Source organism: Ursus maritimus, unplaced genomic scaffold (assembly GCF_017311325.1).
Source record: "Ursus maritimus isolate PB19 unplaced genomic scaffold, ASM1731132v1 scaffold_26, whole genome shotgun sequence".
NCBI lineage: Eukaryota > Metazoa > Chordata > Mammalia > Carnivora > Ursidae > Ursus > Ursus maritimus.
In genome coordinates this window covers 39,517,141-39,536,943 of record NW_024425119.1, presented here as the reverse complement: position 1 = coordinate 39,536,943, position 19,803 = coordinate 39,517,141, and the positions used below count along the sequence as shown (strand labels likewise).

The following is a 19,803-nucleotide window of genomic DNA, read 5'->3' as shown; positions in this document are numbered from 1 at the left end:
GGCCGGCCCGGGCGGGGAGAGGGGCTCGGCGCTCCAGCGAGGGTCTCACGTTCCATCCGGGCCCGGCGCGGGGCGGCGCGGCATTCCTTCCGGGCTGCTGGGGAGGCGCCTCGACGTTCCATCTGGAGAGCCTCGACGTTCCGCCCGAGCCCGGCGCGGGCGGCCGGGGCGCTGGCCCGGCCCTAGGACTAAGAGGCCGCCCGGCGACGCGGATGCGGAGCCTGCTCGCCCAAGATCAAAGCCACCGGTGCTCTCTTTGTGTCCGCTCGGGCTTCGCCGCCCTGGGGCTGTCCATGGAAACCTAAACTGCTGGAACCCGAGGCAGAGAACCCCTCTTTGGCTTCTTGCTGTTTTTGGGGGAGGAGGGTGGCCACTCCGACCTGGATTTACCGTTCTTGGCCCCCCTAAGCCCCCCCGTGCGGGGGGCGGCTGTGATCGCTCTGGCGGTTGGAGGTCGGGGAGCGGCCCGGGCTCTGGCCATGTTCTCGGATGAGGATTTCTGGATCGCCCTGTGAAGAGGTGAGTGAAGTCTGCCCAGCCAGGGCCCAGAAAGGGTTGGACTGGGGGCATAGCCAGATGGACTATCTTGGCCGGAGCTGGCCTTTAGGTTGGAGAAAGGGGTGCCAGAGCTGAGGAGGGTTCCTTTGGCAGGGTCTGTCAAGGGAACCTGAGCCAGTCGTCTGGGCAGAACTGAGGCCTGGTGTCTGGGGTGTGCCTCTTTAAAGACTGGGGGTTCAGGGAACCACGGGAGTTTGGGAACCTGGCCAGATCGCCTTTCTGCCTGTTTATTTTTGTGTTGGGGGGAAGCTCTGCTAAACTAGGACCCAGGCCCTGATGCCAGCACCAATCCCAGTTGGCTGCTTCTCCCTCAGGGTTCCTTGTGGGTCTTGGGAACAGAACAACTTTGGGAGGGAGGATAGAGTGCCACTGCCAGGTCAGACTTACTGCCAGGTTGGACTTTAAGGTTGTTCTTGCCCATCTGGGCACCCAGAAACAGTCTCTGGGAGACTCCAGGAACCCTAGGTCTTTCACCAGGCCTTATTTCACTGTGCAAAGGGGAGAGTGTGTGGAAATTGACCAGTGTGATGAAGGGGGTGGCTGGGGCAAGAAGGAGGCGGGGCTGGGGGCAGCTCTGGCCTTGCTGTTCAACTTTAAACTGCCCCTGCCTGGCAAAGTGACCCCAGCGAGGCCTAGTGCTGTCTTAGCCTCCTTTGCCTCCCCTCCTCTGGGGATGGACATAATCTCTAGGGGATTATAGAGGAGGCCGTTGAGATTTGCTCCCTGCGAATGTGGGCTGCAAAAAATGGCTTTTGTCTCCCGCTTTCTCTGGGCCTGGTGTGGAGAGCTGGTTGCCCATAAGTCCCTGGCCAATCCCACAGGCCCCTCCCAGACCTCTCCAACCCTTTTCAATCAGGGACTGTTAACTGGTTCTCTGATCCTGTCCCAAGCCTGCAGAATAGTGTGGCCTGTCCCTCTTTGGAGGAGAAATGACCTGATCAGAGCTGTTGCTGCTGAAGCGTGTGTTTCCAACCCTGGCAGGAGGTGTTGGGGAGAAGGGGTGTGTATGTGAGTGTACGAAGGGTGCAGCATGAGCCTCATGCCTCTGGGCCCTGGGCTGGGACAGCCCCTCTCACAGCTGTCATGCTGCCCAGCAGGGATTTGGCTGGTGTGTTTTGCTCCCTCACTCCACCCCCTCCAACATACATAGGCTAGATCCCTTCGAGGCTGGTCTTGGAAAGGAGGAAAATAGGCATTTTGCTCTTGAAAGATTTCTGGGTGGTAACCCTGAGGTGAGAGGTGCTACAGGGGTGGTAGAGTGAGGCTAGCTGTCACCCATGCTCTCTTCTCCTACCTCCTCAGCAGCGTCCCTCCTGTTGTCTGTTCCCAAAGAAGTTCCTTAGGAGGGACCTCTCCTTGTTAGCTGTGGCTAACCCCAGGATGACCCAGAGACTGTCCAGAGGGTCGACAGTGCCAGTGTTGCCATTTGGATTCTTCCTGGAGGGCCGGCCCAAAATGGGGGTGGGGAGAGGTGTGGTTTGATTCTCAGGCTGGGAACCAGGAAGTCCTGAGTCCTACAGAAGAGCTGTTCACTCAAGGGCCTGTTTCAGCCTTTCACCTCTCCAAGCCTCCATTTCCCCTTTGGCTGGGAAAATGGAGTTAAAGCTGTTGGTCTGGGAGGGAGGCAGGGGGGAGAGTGGGTTGAGATGAATCCGTGTCTTCTTCTTTGCTGTTTTGGGCCTCTTAGGCCCAGGACTAAGGGAAGCCAGCACAGTTTTACTCCCTAGATCTGTACTTCTCTGGGATCTCTAGTTCCCCAGAGGAATCCTGGCTAGGCATTAACCCAGTTTAGATCCAGGGAAAAAACCCTTGGTGTGTGTGTGTGTGTGTGTGTGTGTGTGTGTGTGTGTGGTTTCTGGCAGTGAAAGATGGGACAGGGGAACCTGTGGTCTTTATTTGTTTTGGTCCATTCAAGGGCCTGGCAACTGGGACTCAGCATTGGGGTGCAGGTGCTAGACTGCAGGGGTAGAGAAATGGAGCCCAGGCTTCTTGGAGGTACCCCTAGATTCTTTTTGGTACAGCTTGGAGGGCACTGTTCTCTTTGCTTCTTGGTCTGTCTTCCATGGCCCCATGAATAAGGCTCTGGCTTTGGAGGATGATGGTACTCTGTCTTCCAAGGCTGGACGAAGGTGGTTTCTGTACCTCCCCAAGCAGTGCCAGCCTTACCAGCTTGAGAGGGCTGCGCTCGGGGGAGGGCAGAGGAATTTGTCCCTCTGGCCTTGTGCGAGGCAGTCCTCCTCCCACCTACTGTATTATCACTGTTGCTTTTTATTTCTTACTGTTTGTGACTCCTTTGGCTTAACTTTGAGAACAGAGCTGGTGGAGGATCTTTGGGGGCATGTAGCGGTGTACACATTTAGGCAACTTTGAAGTCTCTGGGTGTGATCAGACCTTGAATGACTGAATAGGAAGAGGGGCCTGGCTGGTGCCCTGACTTCCAACCCCTGCTTCCCAACGGTGGCTTCTAAGGGCCCCTTGAAGTTCCAGAGCAACTTTTCTGTGGGCTGGCCAGATGACCACCCTACTTTCCTTTCAGGTGTGGTTGTGTGGCAGGTTTGGGAAAGAGATGACCTGGGAAGGGAGGTAACATTGTATCTTTCCCAATCTAGTAGATTCTGATAGTGTGAGGGGAAAAAAAGTAAAACAAAATTTCTTTTCTTGTGATATGCCACAGAAGGTGCATTGCCAGTCTCTGGAAATGGAGTGTGAGCTNNGGGAAAGAGGACTGATAATTGTGGTTCTTAAGTAATTGATTCACCAATCCTGGGCACCTTTGAGGGTTGCCCCAGTCACTCAACCCCAGTGGCCGACCACTGGGGTATTTGGTTTGGAAAGAGACACTTGTCCTTACTAAGGTTGGTGTGGTCCCCTCTGGTTACATAAGAGGAGTGGAAAAGGTGGGGGAGATAAATTTCTCAAACTTACTTAGAGTTGTTTTAGGGATTTTCCCCTTCCCGTGGCACACACCCCCCCCCCATCCTTAGGAGCATTATGCTCTCTTTTCTCTGCTTAAGCCCCACCTTTCCCATTAAGAGCTGCTGGCACCTATCCCTTTCTCCCTTCTTCTGTAAGATGTCTTTCTTCTTCCTCACCTCTGTAACTCTTCACCTCTCTCTTTTTTGTACTGTGCTTAGTTCCCTCTGGGGTTTAGGAAAATATGCCCAAACGGTGGGTCTCAGCCTTCTTAGGTATAACTTTAGTGTGTTTTATTTGGCTATGGTATAGGCAGGCATATTGTAGAAGAGGGGACCGTTACCCCCCACCCCCATAGTGTGTGTGGAAACCCTGCTTGACGGAAGAGGAAGGAAGCTACTCTGCTCTGCTGTGTCCTCCCCGGTTTAGAACTCCTCCAAGTGGCAGTGTGCTTCCTGAGACTACAACTCCCAGCATGCCTAGCCTCAAGCCTGGCTACACATGCTCAGTAACTCTTAAGGCCCACTTCTGTTAACTACTAGGGACCTCTGAGGAGGAAGGGCAGTTGGCGTTGCTAAGGGCAACGACCTGAGGCCTTCAGGCTGGGTGAGATCCTGAGCTCCGTCACAGCAGGGGTCTGAGCTGGATTTGGATGGGCAGTGGGGGGAAATTGGGGAGTTTCTTCTGTTGTGATTGGGATCTCCTGGTTGAAACCAGTGGAAGTGGGAGAGATCCATCCATAGCTGGGCTTTAGTTTCAGTAATTTATTCTCCATCCTGCAAGACCTCAGACTCTGTCTCTGGGAGAGGGATTTTGACTGGACTCAGACTTGGGTTATGGCTACTCTTGGGTTGGCACTGACATACCTCTAGGATGGTAGCTGACTTGAGATCCGAAGAAAAAGGCCAGGGAATAGGGCCCACCAGGAGCCAAGAACTCAGACATGAGGCAGAGGGTGGTACTAGGTAGAGACTGGATGTGCTTCCAGTTGGGTGCTATTGCCCTGGGAACTCTTAGGTAGGAGGTAGGAAGCGGGAAAGGGGAGTGGATCCCCTGAGAATCCAGAGTGGGAGAATAGGGTATGTGTTTATCCGGGGAGGAAGTAAAGCAGTGGGATAAGGGTTAGGGAGAAAGACTTTCCTTGTCATTAGAACAGGAGTTTGTAGGTATGGCTTTTCTCGGCTTTCTGCAAAGTCTATTTAGCACTAGCTGTTTTCCTTCTAGGATTCTGGGGAAAGTGTTTAGTTGGGGAGACTTACCGGACATATAGATCTTTCTTTTTGGCTCTGACAGGTCTCCCCGAGAGGGCCCTGCCCAGTCGGAGAGAGGGATGGACAGCCAGAAGCCGCCTGGTGAGGATAAAGATTCAGAACCGGCAGGTGAGGAGGGCAAATTCTGGGTTTGCTGGCAGCCTTCTGTCCTTCCCAGGCAACCTTAGGTTTCTGGTCCTGGCACAAGGACGGGAGCTAAGTCTGTGTAATAGACAGGTAATTGGAGGACTTTGTTCTTTGGAACAAAAGGCAAATTGCCATCACTGTGATCCACCAAGGGTTTTGGTTAATCTCCTGGGTCTGAAGAGCAGACTGGTGTCATACAGAGGACGATGGCTGATGTGTGCTTCTCTGTCTATTCATTCAGCTGATGGACCTGCAGCCTCTGAGGAGTCAGGCACCACTGAGCCAGACCTTCCCAACCCACACGTGGGGGAGGTCTCTGTGCCCAGTTCTGGAGGTCCTAGGCTTCAGGAGCCTCCCCAGGACTGCAGGTAACTGGTTTGGGGAAATGAGGGTATAAAGGCACACAGATTTAATTTGAGAGTTTCAGCTTTCAAGGAGGAAGATTTGGGAAGATGAGTGTTTGGAAATCATAGGCATGCCAGATCATGGGGATGTTAGGGTTGCCTTTGGGCAGGGGCCCGGCATGGTGCTAACGCTCGTATGTCCACAGTGGGGGTCCAGTGCGGCGTTGTGCTCTCTGTAACTGCGGGGAGCCCAGTCTACATGGGCAGCGGGAGCTACGGCGCTTTGAGTTGCCATTGGACTGGCCCCAGGGTCCAGTGGTGTCCCCTGGAGGGAACCCAGGGCCCAATGAAGCAGCGCTGCCCAGTGAGGACCTGTCACAGATTGGTTTCCCTGAGGGCCTGACACCCGCCCACCTAGGAGAGCCTGGAGGTAAGTGAGGGGAGGTGGGGCAGCTGACTTGGGCAGGAAACGGGGGAAGGGCTGGGTGGTCCTGAGCCAGTAGATTACCTTTTTGCTAACTCTGTCCTTTCTTTATACCCTTTCCCATTATAAAGGGTCCTGCTGGGCTCACCATTGGTGTGCTGCGTGGTCGGCAGGCGTATGGGGGCAGGAGGGCCCAGAACTATGTGGTGTGGACAAGGCCATCTTCTCAGGGATCTCACAGGTGGGCCTGGGGCCAAGGAATTGCACAGGCAAAGGGCAGAGCCAGCAGGGCTGGTGGGCTTCTGAGAGGGTTGGACGAGGAGGGCAGTGGGTAGACAGAGGCGGAGCTGGTGCCTGACCTATTGCTCTGGAGAGAGTGGCGGGCACTGACACTCTGTCTCCACCTTGGCAGCGCTGCTCCCACTGCACCAGGCTCGGTGCCTCCATCCCTTGCCGCTCACCCGGATGTCCACGGCTTTACCACTTCCCCTGTGCGACTGCCAGCGGTTCCTTCTTATCCATGAAAACACTGCAGCTGCTATGCCCGGAGCACAGTGAGGGGGCTGCACATCTGGGTAAGAAGTCCTATCCTCTGGCCATAGGGCAGATGAGGGGCCAAGTGTGCCCCGGGGGTTTTGTGCTCTGCAGAGCACCGTCTGTATGCCCTGCTAAAATAGAGGTGAACTTTGTGAGCGTAGGGACTTTTTGCCTGTCTTGTTTACCATGGCATCCACAGTGCCTAGAAGAGTGCCTGGCATATATTAGGCAGATATTCAGTAACTGTTTGTTGTTTGTTCATTTTCTGTCTCTGGAATGCCTGTTATGTAGGGAGCACTGTGCTGAGTCCTGCAAGGAATCCATAGCTGACCCGTGTTCTCTGTCTCTTCCCACTACAGAGGAGGCTCGTTGTGCAGTGTGTGAGGGGCCAGGGGAATTGTGTGACCTGTTCTTCTGTACCAGTTGCGGGCATCACTATCACGGGGCCTGCCTGGACACTGCTCTTACCGCCCGCAAGCGTGCTGGCTGGCAGTGCCCTGAATGCAAAGTGTGCCAAGCCTGCAGGTAAGAAGAAGAGGGCAGGAGAGAAGCCTTAGGTGAAGCAGGGGTTAGGGTTGAAAACAAGGGAAGGAAGGACCCTGTTATGTGCCCTATGTCCCTGCAGGAAACCTGGGAATGACTCTAAGATGTTGGTCTGTGAGACGTGTGACAAAGGGTACCATACCTTCTGCCTAAAACCACCCATGGAGGAACTGCCTGCTCACTCTTGGAAGTGCAAGGTGAATATCCCCCAATTCTGCCTTCCTCTCCCTATCTCTGCCTCCCACAACCTCTTGTTTCTCTGTTGTGTCGAGTCCCGTGCTCTCCTCCAGGCTGCTCTCTGACCAGTGCCTGTTTTGCCCGTTTATTTCCGCTAGGCATGCCGGGTATGCCGGGCTTGTGGGGCCGGCTCAGCAGAGCTGAATCCCAACTCTGAGTGGTTTGAAAACTACTCACTCTGTCACCGCTGTCACAAAGCCCAGGGAGGACAGCTTGTCAGTTCTGTTGCTGAGCAGCAGCCCCCTGTCTGTAGCAGGTAAGTAGTGTGGACTGGAAGAGATGGGGGGCGTTGGAAGTACTGAGACCCGCAGGGGACATGTGAAAGCAAGTTGACTTTGAGAGGAGAGCCCCAAGGTGGGCAGTATGCTCTGTAGTATTCACGCCTCGCTCCAGGGTGCGCTCTAGGAGTTGATAGTTGACGAGAGCCACGGTGCCTGCTCCCCTGTACCCTCTGCAGGTTCTCACCCCCAGAGCCTGGCGATAACCCCACTGATGAGCCCGAAGCTCTGTACGTTGCATGCCAAGGGCAGCCAAAGGGTGGGCACGTGACCTCTATGCAACCCAAGGAACCGGGGCCCCTGCAATGTGAAGCCAAACCACTAGGTGAGTGGGGTTTGAGGGTCCCTGAAAGTAATTCTTGTCTGTTCTGTGGCAAGGGGCCGTGTCTGCTTCACCTGCTCTGTGGAGTAGAGCTGGGCTAGGTGGGAGCATAGTGTGTTGTGTCTGCAGGGAGAGCAGGGGCCCAACTTGAGCCCCGGTTGGAGGTCCCCCTAAATGAGGAGATGCCACTGCTGCCCCCACCTGAGGAATCGCCCCTGTCCCCACCACCTGAGGAATCGCCCACCTCCCCGCCACCTGAGGCATCGCGCCTGTCCCCGCCACCGGAGGAATCACCCCTCTCTCCGCCGCCTGAGGAGTCTCCTCTGTCTCCTCCACCTGAATCATCACCTTTTTCTCCACTGGAGGAGTCACCATTCTCTCCACCAGCGGAGTCACCCCCGTCTCCCCCACTCGAGACACCCCTGTCTCCACCGTCTGAAGCGTCACCCCTATCCCCACCATTTGAAGAATCTCCCCTGTCCCCCCCGCCTGAGGAGTTGCCCACTTCCCCGCCACCCGAAGCGTCTCGCCTGTCTCCGCCACCTGAGGAGTCACCCATGTCTCCTCCACCTGAAGAGTCACCTATGTCTCCACCACCTGAGGCATCTCGTCTGTTCCCACCATTTGAAGAATCGCCCCTGTCTCCTCCACCAGAGGAATCTCCCCTCTCCCCACCACCTGAGGCATCACGTCTGTCCCCACCGCCTGAGGACTCGCCCATGTCCCCACCACTTGAAGACTCACCTATGTCCCCCCCGCCTGAGGTGTCACGCCTGTCCCCACCGCCTGAGGAATCCCCCCTGTCCCCACCACCCGAGGAGTCTCCCACGTCCCCTCCACCTGAGGCTTCACGCCGATTCCCACCACCTGAGGACTCACCCACTTCCCCGCCACCTGAAGACTCACCTGCTTCACCACCACCGGAGGACTTACTCGTGACCCTGCCGCTAGAGGAGTCATCCCTGTTGCCACTGCCTGAGGAGCCACGACTCTGCCCCCGGCCTGAGGAGCCGCGCCTGTCCCCTCGTCCTGAGGAGCCGCACCTGTCCCCTGCACTTGAGGAACCATGCCTGTCGCCCGCGCCTGAGGAGCTGCGTCTATCCCCTTGGCTTGAGGAGCCACGTCTGTCCCCCCGGCCTGAGAAGCCATGCTTGTCCCCTGCCCCTGAGGAGCTGCACCTGTCCCCTGGGCCTGCGGAGCCCTGTCTGTCCCCCCGGCCTGAGGAGCCACGCCTGTCCCCCCGGCCTGAGGAGCCACGCCTGTCCCCCGTGCCTGAGGAGCTGCGCCTGTCCCCCGGGCCTGAGGAGCTGCGCCTGTCCCCCCGGCCAGAGGAGCCGCGCCTGTCTCCCAGGACTGAGGAACCGCGCCTGTCCCCCCGGCCTGAGGAGCCACGCCTGTCCCCCGGGCCTGAGGAGCCGCGCCTGTCCCCCGTGCCTGAGGAGCCACGCTTGTCCCCCCGGCCTAAGGAACTGCGCCTGTCCCCTCGACCTGAAGAGCCCCCTGAGGAGCCGGGCCTATGCCCTGCACCTGAGGAATTGCCCTTGTTCCTCCCACCTGGGGAGCCACCTTTATCCCCCTTGCTTGGAGAGCCGGCCCTGTCTGAGCCTGGGGAACCACCTCTGTCCCCTCTACCTGAGGAGTTGCCGTTGTCCCCATCCAGGGAGCCATCCTTGTCACCTCAGCTGATGCCACCAGGTAAGGGGATGTTAACACCCCCTTATCTGGGACAGTCTTAATTCTTTATGGCACATCTAATCTAAGAGCCTCCCTTTTTCTCTTTCTCTCCAGATCCTCTTCCTCCTCCACTCTCACCCATTATCACAGCTGTGGCCCCGCCGGCTCTGTCTCCTTTGGGGGAGTTAGAGTACCCCTTTGGTGCCAAAGGGGACAGTGACCCTGAGTCGCCGTTGGCTGCCCCCATCCTTGAGACGCCCATCAGCCCTCCACCAGAAGCTAACTGCACTGACCCTGAGCCTGTACCCCCTATGATCCTCCCTCCATCTCCAGGCTCCCCAATGGGACCAGCCTCTCCCATCCTGATGGAGCCCCTTCCCTCTCGGTGTTCTCCACTCCTGCAGCATTCCCTGCCTCCCCAAAACTCCCCTCCTTCCCAGTGCTCTCTTCCTGCTCTGCCACTGTCCATTCCCTCCCCGCTGAGTCCCATGGAGAAGGCAGTGGAGGTCTCAGATGAGGCTGAGCCGCATGAGATGGAGACTGAGAAAGTCCCGGAACCTGAGTGTCCAGCCTTGGAACCCAGCCCTACTAGTCCTCTTCCCTCCCCCATGGGGAACCTTTCCTGCCCTGCACCCAGCCCTGCCCCAGCTTTGGATGACTTCTCTGGTCTGGGGGAAGACACAGCCCCTCTGGATGGGACTGACACTCCTGGTTCACAGCCAGAGGCTGGACAGACCCCTGGCAGTTTGGCTAGTGAACTTAAGGGTTCCCCTGTGCTCCTGGACCCCGAGGAGCTGGCCCCTGTGACCCCTATGGAGGTCTATGGCCCAGAAGGCAAGCAGGCAGGGCAGGGTTCACCCTGTGAAGAGCAAGAGGAGCCACGTGTACCAGTGGCCCCTACCCCACCCACTCTCATCAAATCCGACATCGTTAATGAGATCTCTAATCTGAGCCAGGGTGATGCCAGTGCCAGTTTTCCTGGCTCAGAGCCCCTGCTAGGCTCTCCCGACCCCGAGGGGGGCGGCTCCTTGTCCATGGAGCTGGGGGTATCTACAGATGTTAGTCCAGCCCGAGATGAGGGCTCCCTGCGGCTCTGTACTGACTCGCTGCCAGAGACTGACGACTCGCTACTGTGTGATGCTGGGACAGCTATTGGCGGTGGCAAAGCCGAGGGGGACAAGGGGAGGCGGCGCAGCTCCCCAGCTCGTTCCCGCATCAAACAGGTGAGAGGCTATCCGGCCACTGGTTGTGGTCAACGTGATGCCACTGTCAGGGGTGTAGTCCTGTGTCACTGATAGCTTTCCACCTGGCTTATTGAATCCTAGACTGTCAGAGACCCTTCAGTTCAACTTCTTACTTCTCTAAGGGGAATACTGATACATAGAGGGGGATGTGAACTGCCTATGTTTGTGGTTATTCAGTAGGAGAGTAAGGACTAGAAATTCAGGTCTCTCTAGCCAGCATTTTTCTTATTGTGCCACGTTGGCCACTCTTTCTCCTTGGGACAGGGGAATGGTTTGAGCCGGAGCTACCCACCTGTTGCAGTCTGAGAGCTTGGCTTTTCCCCTGCCCTGACTGGGACTCCTGGGCCTTATCACCTGTCATGCTCTGTCCATTTGTTTCTTCTCTCCCCGCCCCCAAGCCTGCAGACCCAGCACACTGTAGCATTACAAGCTCCTGACTTGCTGTTGTAATCGTCCTCTTCCCTCACCCAGGGTCGCAGCAGTAGTTTCCCAGGAAGACGCCGGCCACGTGGAGGAGCACATGGAGGACGTGGGAGAGGACGGGCCCGGCTAAAATCAACTACTTCTTCCATTGAGACTCTGGTAGTAAGGAGAGGCTTCCCATTTCCCAAACATGCTTCAGCTGGCCCCTTCAAGATTAAACACCCTTTAAATCCTGCCAGTCCCCTGCACGCTTACCTACCTGCCTGCTAGCCTAGGGCCTGTCCAGCTGTGTCTGTGCTCTTTCTGTCCACCTGGCCCCCAGACTTCTCTGAAATCTCTGCTGTCGGGCTGAGGCCCAGTTGGGAGCTGGGGTGTTCTTCTGCTTCTTAGTCCTGGCTCCTGGCCTTCGTCTTAGCCAGGGGTTCATGCCTCCTTCCCCCAACACCACAGAGGAGAGCAGCTTAGTGGGGGCAGATTTAGCTGCCTCACTTGCCACAACTCTCTGCCTGTAAGGTTGCTGATATCGATAGCTCTCCCAGCAAAGAGGAAGAAGACGACGATGACGACACCATGCAAAATACTGTGGTTCTTTTCTCCAACACAGACAAGTTTGTCCTAATGCAGGTACCGTACTTGACTGGTGTAGTCCCGTCCTCAACACTGAGACCTGGCAGACCCAACATTGGGTGTGCATATTTTGGTGGGAGGGTAAATGAGGAAACCCAAACCAAGGACCTACTTCTGAGGATATCCAGCTTTGTTTGTCTGTCCATCAAATTTCTCTTTAGTGTCTCCTCTGAGCTTGGTGCTGAGCTAGGAGCAAGGGGTATAGTAGTGAAAAAGGCAAGAAATGGTCTCTGCCCTATTGAAGCTTATGGCCTAGGGAAGTTAATGTACCTTTTTACCTGAATGATCTAAAGCTGGTAGACTTTTGTCAGATATGCTACTCTCTCATCCTGACCGCTCTTTGCCTTTGTTACCTTCCTTTTACTTCCCCTTCCTTTTACCCATGTCAGGATGTACCAATTCAGATTCCCTGGTCATGATCAGATGAGCAAGGCATGCTAGGAAGGAACAGGCCCGTGATGGCTAAGTGTCCTAATGATGGGGGCTGGGTTTTTGGTTCCCTGACTCCCTCCTTTCAGATTAGTGTTGGTCGCTGGGACTGAGATGAGGAGACCAGGTTGGACATTTGGGTTTCTCTGTGTTTCTCTAGGACATGTGCGTGGTATGTGGCAGCTTCGGCCGGGGGGCAGAGGGCCACCTCCTTGCCTGTTCCCAGTGTTCTCAGTGCTATCACCCTTACTGTGTCAACAGCAAGGTGAGTTCAAGGCCCAAGAGGCCTGGGCTACGGAATGGGGTCAGTTATTCCTTACCTTAGGCCCCTGTTCTGGTCACACTGTGTGTGTGTGTGTGTGTGTGTGTGTGTGTGTGTGTGTGTGAATTTTTAAATTTGAGTATAGTTGATACCTGGTCACACTACTTAAAGTGGCTTTTGGTCATAGAAGTTATATATTAGTCATTAGTGGTTATCAAACTCATCTTGGGGCAAAGTAGTCTGGAAATCGTGGTGGTCTTTATTAATTTTTTTGTGGTAGACCATGATTTACTGGTATAATTTAATCTATTGTATAAGCTGTGAGAGCTTTGCTAATAGAAAACATGATATGGCCTGGAGATAAAGTATAAAATCAAAATTATAAGCACATGTCTACAAGGAGAAAGCACCGTTTTTGACCCAGGTGTGATCACTTGCTTTCATTAATATTAATTCAGAACTTGTTCACTGCTAACATTCACTGACTTTTAACAGTAGCAGGTTCAAAATGTTCAAGAAAAATTGGGGGAAATACAACCTAATTCTCCCTGCAGTCTTTCTGGGGACGTGGCTAGTGAAAGATTGTAATGAGGCGGTGGCGGGGTGAGGCTGTTCTCTGGTGGAGATTCCTGGGGGCCTAAGTTTAGGACCACGCTTTTGGGGATTAGGGTGCTCTGCACGGCCCTCCTGTGCTCGGATGGGCACCGAGGTCCTCCAGCCCTACCCACGGTAAGTCCCACCCTCCCCAAAGAGAGCGTCCCTCTCTTGTACGTCAGACCCCGAGGAATTGCCTCTTCTGCCCCAGATCACCAAGGTGATGCTGCTGAAGGGCTGGCGTTGCGTGGAGTGCATCGTGTGTGAGGTATGCGGCCAAGCGTCGGACCCCTCACGCCTGCTGCTCTGTGATGACTGTGACATTAGCTACCACACGTACTGCCTGGACCCGCCACTGCTCACCGTGCCCAAGGGTGGCTGGAAGTGCAAGTGGTAAGGAGACCTGGGATCTTGAGGGGCCTGGGCCAGAGATGTTGGAGGGATGTGATATTGCTCACATGACAGAGGCCGGATTTCGAAGGCCGGGCTGGTTGCTTCTCCGTGTGAAGGTGCTTTTGGTTGCCTTGGGGAGGTTAGGTGCTGAAGTTCGGGCTTTCTGCTCCCACCAGGTGTGTGTCTTGTATGCAGTGTGGGGCCGCCTCCCCTGGCTTCCACTGTGAATGGCAGAATAGTTACACACACTGCGGGCCCTGCGCCAGCCTGGTGACCTGCCCTATCTGTCATGCCCCGTACATGGAAGAGGACCTACTGATCCAGTGCCGCCACTGTGAACGGTGAGGGTGCCCCGTCCCCTTACGTAGGCCTTTCCCCCGTTCTCCTCCTTGTGCTGTCAGGCCTTATCTCTTCCTGCCTCCCTTCATCCAGGTGGATGCATGCTGGCTGCGAGAGCCTCTTCACAGAGGACGATGTGGAGCAGGCGGCTGACGAGGGCTTTGACTGTGTCTCCTGCCAGCCCTACGTGGTAAAGCCTGCTGGTGAGTACCAGGTGCTGGGGAGAGGGGAGAGGGGTCAGGCCAGGGGTGCCTTGCTTTGGGACAGGGCCTCAAGCTGCCTTGGTTTGCCTGTCTCTTCCATAGCGCCTGTTGCCCCTCCAGAGTTGGTGCCTATGAAGGTGAAAGAACCAGGTGAGTCACAGAAGTCCCAAATGCCAGGGCCAGAGGAGACCTAGACACCGTCTGGCCCCACTCCAGCCCCCCAACTTCATCTCCTCATTCAGAGGAGGAAACTAAGATCCTGAGAGGTTGAGTGGCCTGCCCATGGTCATCCCAGTAGGTTAGTGGTAAACTTATATGACGAGAACCAAGGCCTCCATTTTCCCAGGTAGAGTTCATTCCGCTAGGCAACATGGCCTTCGCACTGCCAGAACCTCATCTCCAGAGAGCACAGAACACAACTTTTTCTCCTCAGTGAAGGAGGCTGGGGCCATCTCCTCCATCATGATGTGGGCACTGCTCCTGGCATCTGGGGCACCATATGCTGGCATTCGGCAGGCCTAGGCAGCTAGAGAGTATGTTAGGTGAACAACTAGTGTTAGTCATGAGCAAAGTCAGGCTTCTAGCAGCCATCTCCGTGAACCCCTCTCGGTCACTGATGGAGAACTCGGGGCCTTAGCTGGCACCCGTTGGTGGTCTGTCCTCTCCAGTCCTCATACCCCAGTGTTTGCTTTGGCCTGTCTTTTGCTGCTTTTGTCCCAGCTGGGGACTTAGGCTGGAACTTGGAGTTCTGGTTTCTCTGGGGCCTCTATCCAAGGGTTACATGCTCTTCTCCTTTGTGCAGAGCCTCAGTACTTTCGCTTCGAGGGTGTGTGGTTGACAGAAACAGGCATGGCCGTGCTGCGTAACCTGACCATGTCACCCCTGCACAAGCGGCGCCAGCGGCGCGGACGGCTTGGCCTCCCAGGCGAGGCAGGGCTAGAGGGTGCTGAGCCCTCAGATGCCCTTGGCCCTGATGACAAGAAGGATGGGGACCTGGACACTGATGAACTGCTCAAGGGTGAAGGTGAGGCTGGGGACTCTCAGGGAGTGCCCAAGGAGCGGGAATGTGCCCGTGAGAGTGGGGTGTTGGGTGGGGCAGCATTGCTACTCCTGGTCCCCCTCAAGCCACTTTGGTCTTGCCAGATGGCTCTGTGGCAAGGCACTGGGCTCTCTGTTCTTGGATGGCAGGATGACAAGGTTAAAAGGGTCCATGCCTCTGATCCCCCCCCCCCCCATCCCTAACCACAGGTGGCGTGGAACACATGGAATGCGAAATGAAACTGGAGGGCCCCGTCAGCCCTGACGTGGAGCCTGGCAGAGAGGAGACTGAGGAAAGCAAGAAACGCAAGCGCAAACCCTATCGGCCTGGTGAGGGCCGGGGACGGGGAGGTGTGTGGCGAGGGATGGCTTCCCAGCTTCCCAGCAGCTTCTCAGCGTCCTCTCTGCCTCCTCATAGGCATCGGCGGTTTCATGGTGCGACAGCGGAAATCCCACACACGTGTGAAAAAGGGGCCTGCTGCACAGGCGGAGGTGTTGAGTGGGGATGGGCAGCCCGACGAGGGTGAGACGGGTGAGGGCTCCAGGGGGGCCTGGGAGAAGGTGGGGATCACAGGAACTATGGGGCGCTGCCAGGGAGGCCCGGGAGGTGAGGGCTCATTCATTGGGCCAAGAGGGTGGGGGGCCCAACTGCGTTGGGGAGCGTCCCTCAGCCAAGTTAGGAGCAGTGTGCCTGGTGTCCCCTGAGGGGGGCTGACACCTCCCCTTCTGTCCCCAGTGATGCCTGCGGACTTGCCTGTTGAGGGCCCTGTGGACCAGAGCTTAGCTGATGGGGATGAGAAAAAGAAGCAGCAGCGGCGAGGGCGCAAGAAGAGCAAACTGGAAGACATGTTTCCTGCTTATCTGCAGGTGGGCCTTAGGTCCTGCAGGGTGAGGGGAGCGCCTGCCCTGCAGAGCACAAAGAAGCTTGTGTCTCTTACTTCTCCTGCAGGAAGCCTTCTTTGGGAAGGAGCTGCTGGACCTGAGCCGGAAGGCCCTTTTTGCAGTTGGTGTGGGCCGGCCAAGCTTTGGACTAGGAACCCCAAAAGCCAAGGGGGATGGAGGCTCAGATAGGAAGGAGCTCCCCACCTCACAGAAAGGTCAGTCATGTGGGGATGAGGTGGTCTGAAGAGATCCAACTTCCCCATGCTTAGGAGCTGGCGAGGGAGTTTGGTAGGGAACAGGCTCGTCCCCCGGAATTGAGGGTGGGCCAGGGCCCTGGCCTGGGGAGCTGGGGACCTGTTCTGGGCATCACGTGTCGGGCATCTCTGACTGGAGTGGGGACTGTTGCTCATAGGAGATGATGGTCCAGATGTTGCGGATGAAGAATCCCGTGGCCCTGAGGGCAAGGCTGATACACCAGGTGAGAGCTGCTGGGCAGACTGTGTCCTGTCCTCGTTTTGCCTCTGTCAACATGTTTTGCCCCTGAGCACCATCTGAGTTGGAGGCTGGAAACTGTGTCATGCTGTCTGTGGTTCAGGGTGGCCAGGCTGGTGCCCCTGCACTGTCCTTGGCTGATGGGCTTCTCCTGGCAATTGCAGGACCCGAAGACGGAGGCGTCAAGGCATCGCCAGTGCCCAGTGACCCCGAGAAGCCCGGCACTCCGGGTGAAGGGATGCTTAGCTCTGACTTAGATAGGATTCCCACCGAAGGTGAGACTGTGGCCCACAGTCTTCATGTGTAAGGGTCCTCTGTGGGAGAAGGAGAAGGTCCTACCTGTGGGACTGCTCTATCTACGCAGCTTCTTTGGTGTGGAGTCCTGGGCTCCTTCCCTGACCATGGCCGTCTGTAGCCCTGTGGTGTCCCCTCAAATCCCCAGTCTTCCTCAGCGGCATCCTTCCTCAATCCCCCCACAGAACTGCCCAAGATGGAATCCAAGGACCTGCAGCAGCTCTTCAAGGATGTTCTGGGTTCTGAACGAGAGCAGCATCTGGGTTGCGGGACCCCTGGCCCGGACGGCAGCCGGACACCGCTGCAGAGGCCCTTTCTTCAAGGTGATGCAAATGGGAGTGGTGTAAAGACGGGGTGGCCAGGTTTGGCCAAGCTTGCCCCAGGATGGGCCTCTTGCTCCCTTTCTCTGATCCTGTGCCTCTTGTAGGTGGACTCCCTTTGGGCAATCTCCCCTCCAGCAGCCCAATGGACTCCTACCCGGGCCTCTGCCAGTCCCCGTTTCTGGATTCTAGGTTGGTATCTGTGCTTAACCTTTGTGGGCAGCCCCTGTTGTCCCTTCCCTCCCTCTGGGGCCATGCCAAGGGAGGGGACCTTGGACTCCTGGGTGCTGCTGTAGCAACACTTCCCTCTGCTCCTTAGTGATCCGCCTTGGGGGGGGGCAGGGCAGTGGCCTGGGGGCTCTAGGCAGTTTGTCTGGGGGTGGGGCTTGGCATCCCTGCCCTCTGTGACTCTCTGCCCCTGCGCCCCAGGGAGCGCGGGGGCTTCTTTAGCCCGGAACCCGGTGAGCCAGACAGCCCCTGGACAGGCTCGGGGGGCACCACGCCCTCCACCCCCACCACCCCCACCACGGAGGGTGAGGGCGACGGGCTCTCCTATAACCAGCGGAGCCTTCAGCGCTGGGAGAAGGATGAGGAGTTGGGCCAGCTCTCCACCATCTCGCCTGTGCTCTATGCCAACATTAACTTTCCCAGTCTCAAGCAGGATTACCCAGGTACCCATGGGTTGGAGGCAAGGATAAACAACCTGGTAATGTGGTGGGTACAGGGGTCACCTGCCAAGTCTCCTCTAATGAAATACTTCTGCCCTCCAGACTGGTCTAGCCGTTGCAAACAAATCATGAAGCTCTGGAGAAAAGTTCCAGCTGCTGACAAAGCCCCTTACCTGGTGAGATGGAAGGGTCAGGGTGGGAACTGGGGTTCAGGGGTGTCTTTGGGAAATTCACCTCAATTCTTTCCACTCCCCACTCCCAAAGCGACTGGGCCAGAAGGGATCTGCTTGTGGGTAGGGAGTGAGTGACGTGAGGGATGGGGGCTGGGCATGAAAAGGAGCCGTGGTAGGCCTAAGGCTGTGTCCTGTATCCCTCAGCAAAAGGCCAAAGATAACCGGGCGGCTCACCGCATCAACAAGGTGCAAAAGGTGAGTGGGGGTCAGGCTGGGTCGTGCCATCCAAGTCCTCTAGCTGGGGGCTTCTTGGAGGATATGGGGGACATAGGGCCTGTCCCAGCAGCCTGACTGCTCTGTGCCTGGTCTCCCCCTGTAGCAGGCTGAGAGCCAGATCAACAAGCAGACCAAGGTGGGCGACATGGCCCGTAAGACTGACCGACCGGCCCTACATCTCCGCATTCCCCCCCAGCCAGGGGCACTGGGCAGTCCGCCCCCCGCTGCTGCCCCCACCATTTTCATTGGCAGCCCCACAACCCCCGCCGGCTTGTCTACCTCTGCGGATGGGTTCCTGAAGCCGCCGGCGGGCACGGTGCCCGGCCCCGACTCGCCCGGTGAGCTCTTCCTCAAGCTCCCACCCCAGGTGCCCGCCCAAGTGCCTTCGCAGGACCCCTTTGGACTGGCCCCCGCCTACGCTCTGGAGCCCCGCTTCCCCACGGCACCACCTACCTATCCTCCCTATCCTAGTCCGACTGGGGCCCCCGCGCAGCCCCTGACGCTGGGCGCCTCATCTCGTCCTGGGACTGGCCAGCCAGGGGAATTCCACACTACCCCACCTGGCACCCCCCGACACCAGCCGTCCACACCTGACCCCTTTCTCAAACCCCGCTGCCCGTCACTGGACAACCTGGCTGTGCCTGAGAGCCCAGGGATAGGGGGAGGCAAGGCTACCGAGCCCCTGCTGTCGCCCCCGCCTTTTGCGGAGTCTCGGAAGGCCCTAGAGGTGAAGAAGGAAGAGCTCGGGGCATCCTCTCCTAGCTATGGGCCCCCAAACCTAGGCTTTGTTGACTCACCTTCCTCAGGCCCCCACCTGGGCAGCCTGGAGTTAAAGGCACCTGATGTTTTCAAAGCCCCCCTGACCCCTCGGGCATCTCAGGTAGAGCCCCAGAGCCCGGGCTTGGGCCTAAGGCCCCAGGAGCCACCCCCGGCCCAGGCTTTGGCCCCTTCTTCCCCCAGCCACTCGGACATCTTTCGCCCTGGCCCCTACCCTGACCCCTATGCCCAGCCCCCATTGACGCCTCGGCCCCAACCCCCACCCCCAGAGAGCTGCTGTGCCCTGCCCCCTCGCTCATTGCCCTCAGACCCTTTCTCCCGAGTGCCCGCCAGTCCCCAGTCCCAGTCCAGCTCCCAGTCCCCATTAACACCCCGTCCTTTGTCTGCCGAGGCTTTTTGCCCATCCCCTGTTACCCCTCGCTTTCAGTCCCCTGATCCCTATTCCCGTCCACCCTCACGCCCTCAGTCCCGTGACCCATTTGCCCCCTTGCATAAGCCACCCCGACCCCAGCCCCCTGAAGTTGCCTTCAAGGCTGGGCCTCTAGCCCACACTCCTCTGGGGGCTGGGGGCTTCCCAGCAGCCCTGCCCTCAGGGCCGGCAGGTGAGCTCCATGCTAAGGTCGCAAGTGGGCAGCCGCCCAATTTCGCCCGGTCCCCTGGGACGGGTGCTTTTGTGGGCACCCCCTCTCCCATGCGTTTCACTTTCCCTCAGGCAGTAGGGGAGCCTTCCCTAAAGCCCCCCGTCCCTCAGCCTGGTCTCCCTCCACCCCATGGGATCAACAGCCATTTTGGGCCCGGCCCTGCCTTGGGCAAGCCTCAAAGCACAAACTACGCAGTAGCCACAGGGAACTTCCACCCATCGGGCAGCCCCCTGGGATCCAGCAGTGGGTCCACAGGAGAGGGCTTTGGGCTGTCCCCGCTACGCCCCCCATCAGTCCTACCACCACCTGCACCCGATGGATCCCTCCCCTACCTGTCCCATGGAGCCTCACAGCGGGCAGGCATCACCTCTCCAGTGGATAAGCGAGAAGACCCAGGGGCTGGAATGGGCAGCTCTTTGGCGGCACCCGAACTTCCAGGTACCCAGGACCCAGGCATGTCCAGCCTCAGCCAAACAGAACTAGAGAAACAGCGGCAGGTGG

General features: G+C 57.4%; 1 protein-coding gene across 1 annotated transcript in view; it reads left to right on the top strand.

Moving 5' to 3' along the window:
• The first annotated feature begins 40 nt into the window (after positions 1 to 40).
• The window catches only part of KMT2D (lysine methyltransferase 2D), a 39,053-nt gene continuing 19,290 nt past the window's right edge, over positions 41 to 19,803 (top strand). Inside the window, exons 1-32 of the mRNA XM_040642409.1 lie at positions 41 to 519; positions 4,765 to 4,850; positions 5,110 to 5,236; positions 5,419 to 5,642; positions 5,768 to 5,877; positions 6,049 to 6,211; positions 6,533 to 6,698; positions 6,799 to 6,913; positions 7,052 to 7,209; positions 7,411 to 7,556; positions 7,683 to 9,248; positions 9,342 to 10,450; positions 10,943 to 11,056; positions 11,408 to 11,518; positions 12,111 to 12,215; positions 13,018 to 13,199; positions 13,376 to 13,540; positions 13,632 to 13,741; positions 13,844 to 13,891; positions 14,544 to 14,765; positions 14,990 to 15,109; positions 15,198 to 15,302; positions 15,516 to 15,646; positions 15,729 to 15,876; positions 16,074 to 16,139; positions 16,318 to 16,428; positions 16,633 to 16,770; positions 16,875 to 16,959; positions 17,197 to 17,438; positions 17,538 to 17,611; positions 17,813 to 17,863; positions 17,988 to 19,799. Of these exons, the coding sequence (XP_040498343.1) occupies positions 4,802 to 4,850; positions 5,110 to 5,236; positions 5,419 to 5,642; positions 5,768 to 5,877; positions 6,049 to 6,211; positions 6,533 to 6,698; positions 6,799 to 6,913; positions 7,052 to 7,209; positions 7,411 to 7,556; positions 7,683 to 9,248; positions 9,342 to 10,450; positions 10,943 to 11,056; positions 11,408 to 11,518; positions 12,111 to 12,215; positions 13,018 to 13,199; positions 13,376 to 13,540; positions 13,632 to 13,741; positions 13,844 to 13,891; positions 14,544 to 14,765; positions 14,990 to 15,109; positions 15,198 to 15,302; positions 15,516 to 15,646; positions 15,729 to 15,876; positions 16,074 to 16,139; positions 16,318 to 16,428; positions 16,633 to 16,770; positions 16,875 to 16,959; positions 17,197 to 17,438; positions 17,538 to 17,611; positions 17,813 to 17,863; positions 17,988 to 19,799 (8,073 nt within the window). The 5' untranslated portion in view covers positions 41 to 519; positions 4,765 to 4,801. The remainder of the gene's footprint in view (positions 520 to 4,764; positions 4,851 to 5,109; positions 5,237 to 5,418; positions 5,643 to 5,767; positions 5,878 to 6,048; positions 6,212 to 6,532; positions 6,699 to 6,798; positions 6,914 to 7,051; positions 7,210 to 7,410; positions 7,557 to 7,682; positions 9,249 to 9,341; positions 10,451 to 10,942; positions 11,057 to 11,407; positions 11,519 to 12,110; positions 12,216 to 13,017; positions 13,200 to 13,375; positions 13,541 to 13,631; positions 13,742 to 13,843; positions 13,892 to 14,543; positions 14,766 to 14,989; positions 15,110 to 15,197; positions 15,303 to 15,515; positions 15,647 to 15,728; positions 15,877 to 16,073; positions 16,140 to 16,317; positions 16,429 to 16,632; positions 16,771 to 16,874; positions 16,960 to 17,196; positions 17,439 to 17,537; positions 17,612 to 17,812; positions 17,864 to 17,987; positions 19,800 to 19,803) is intronic.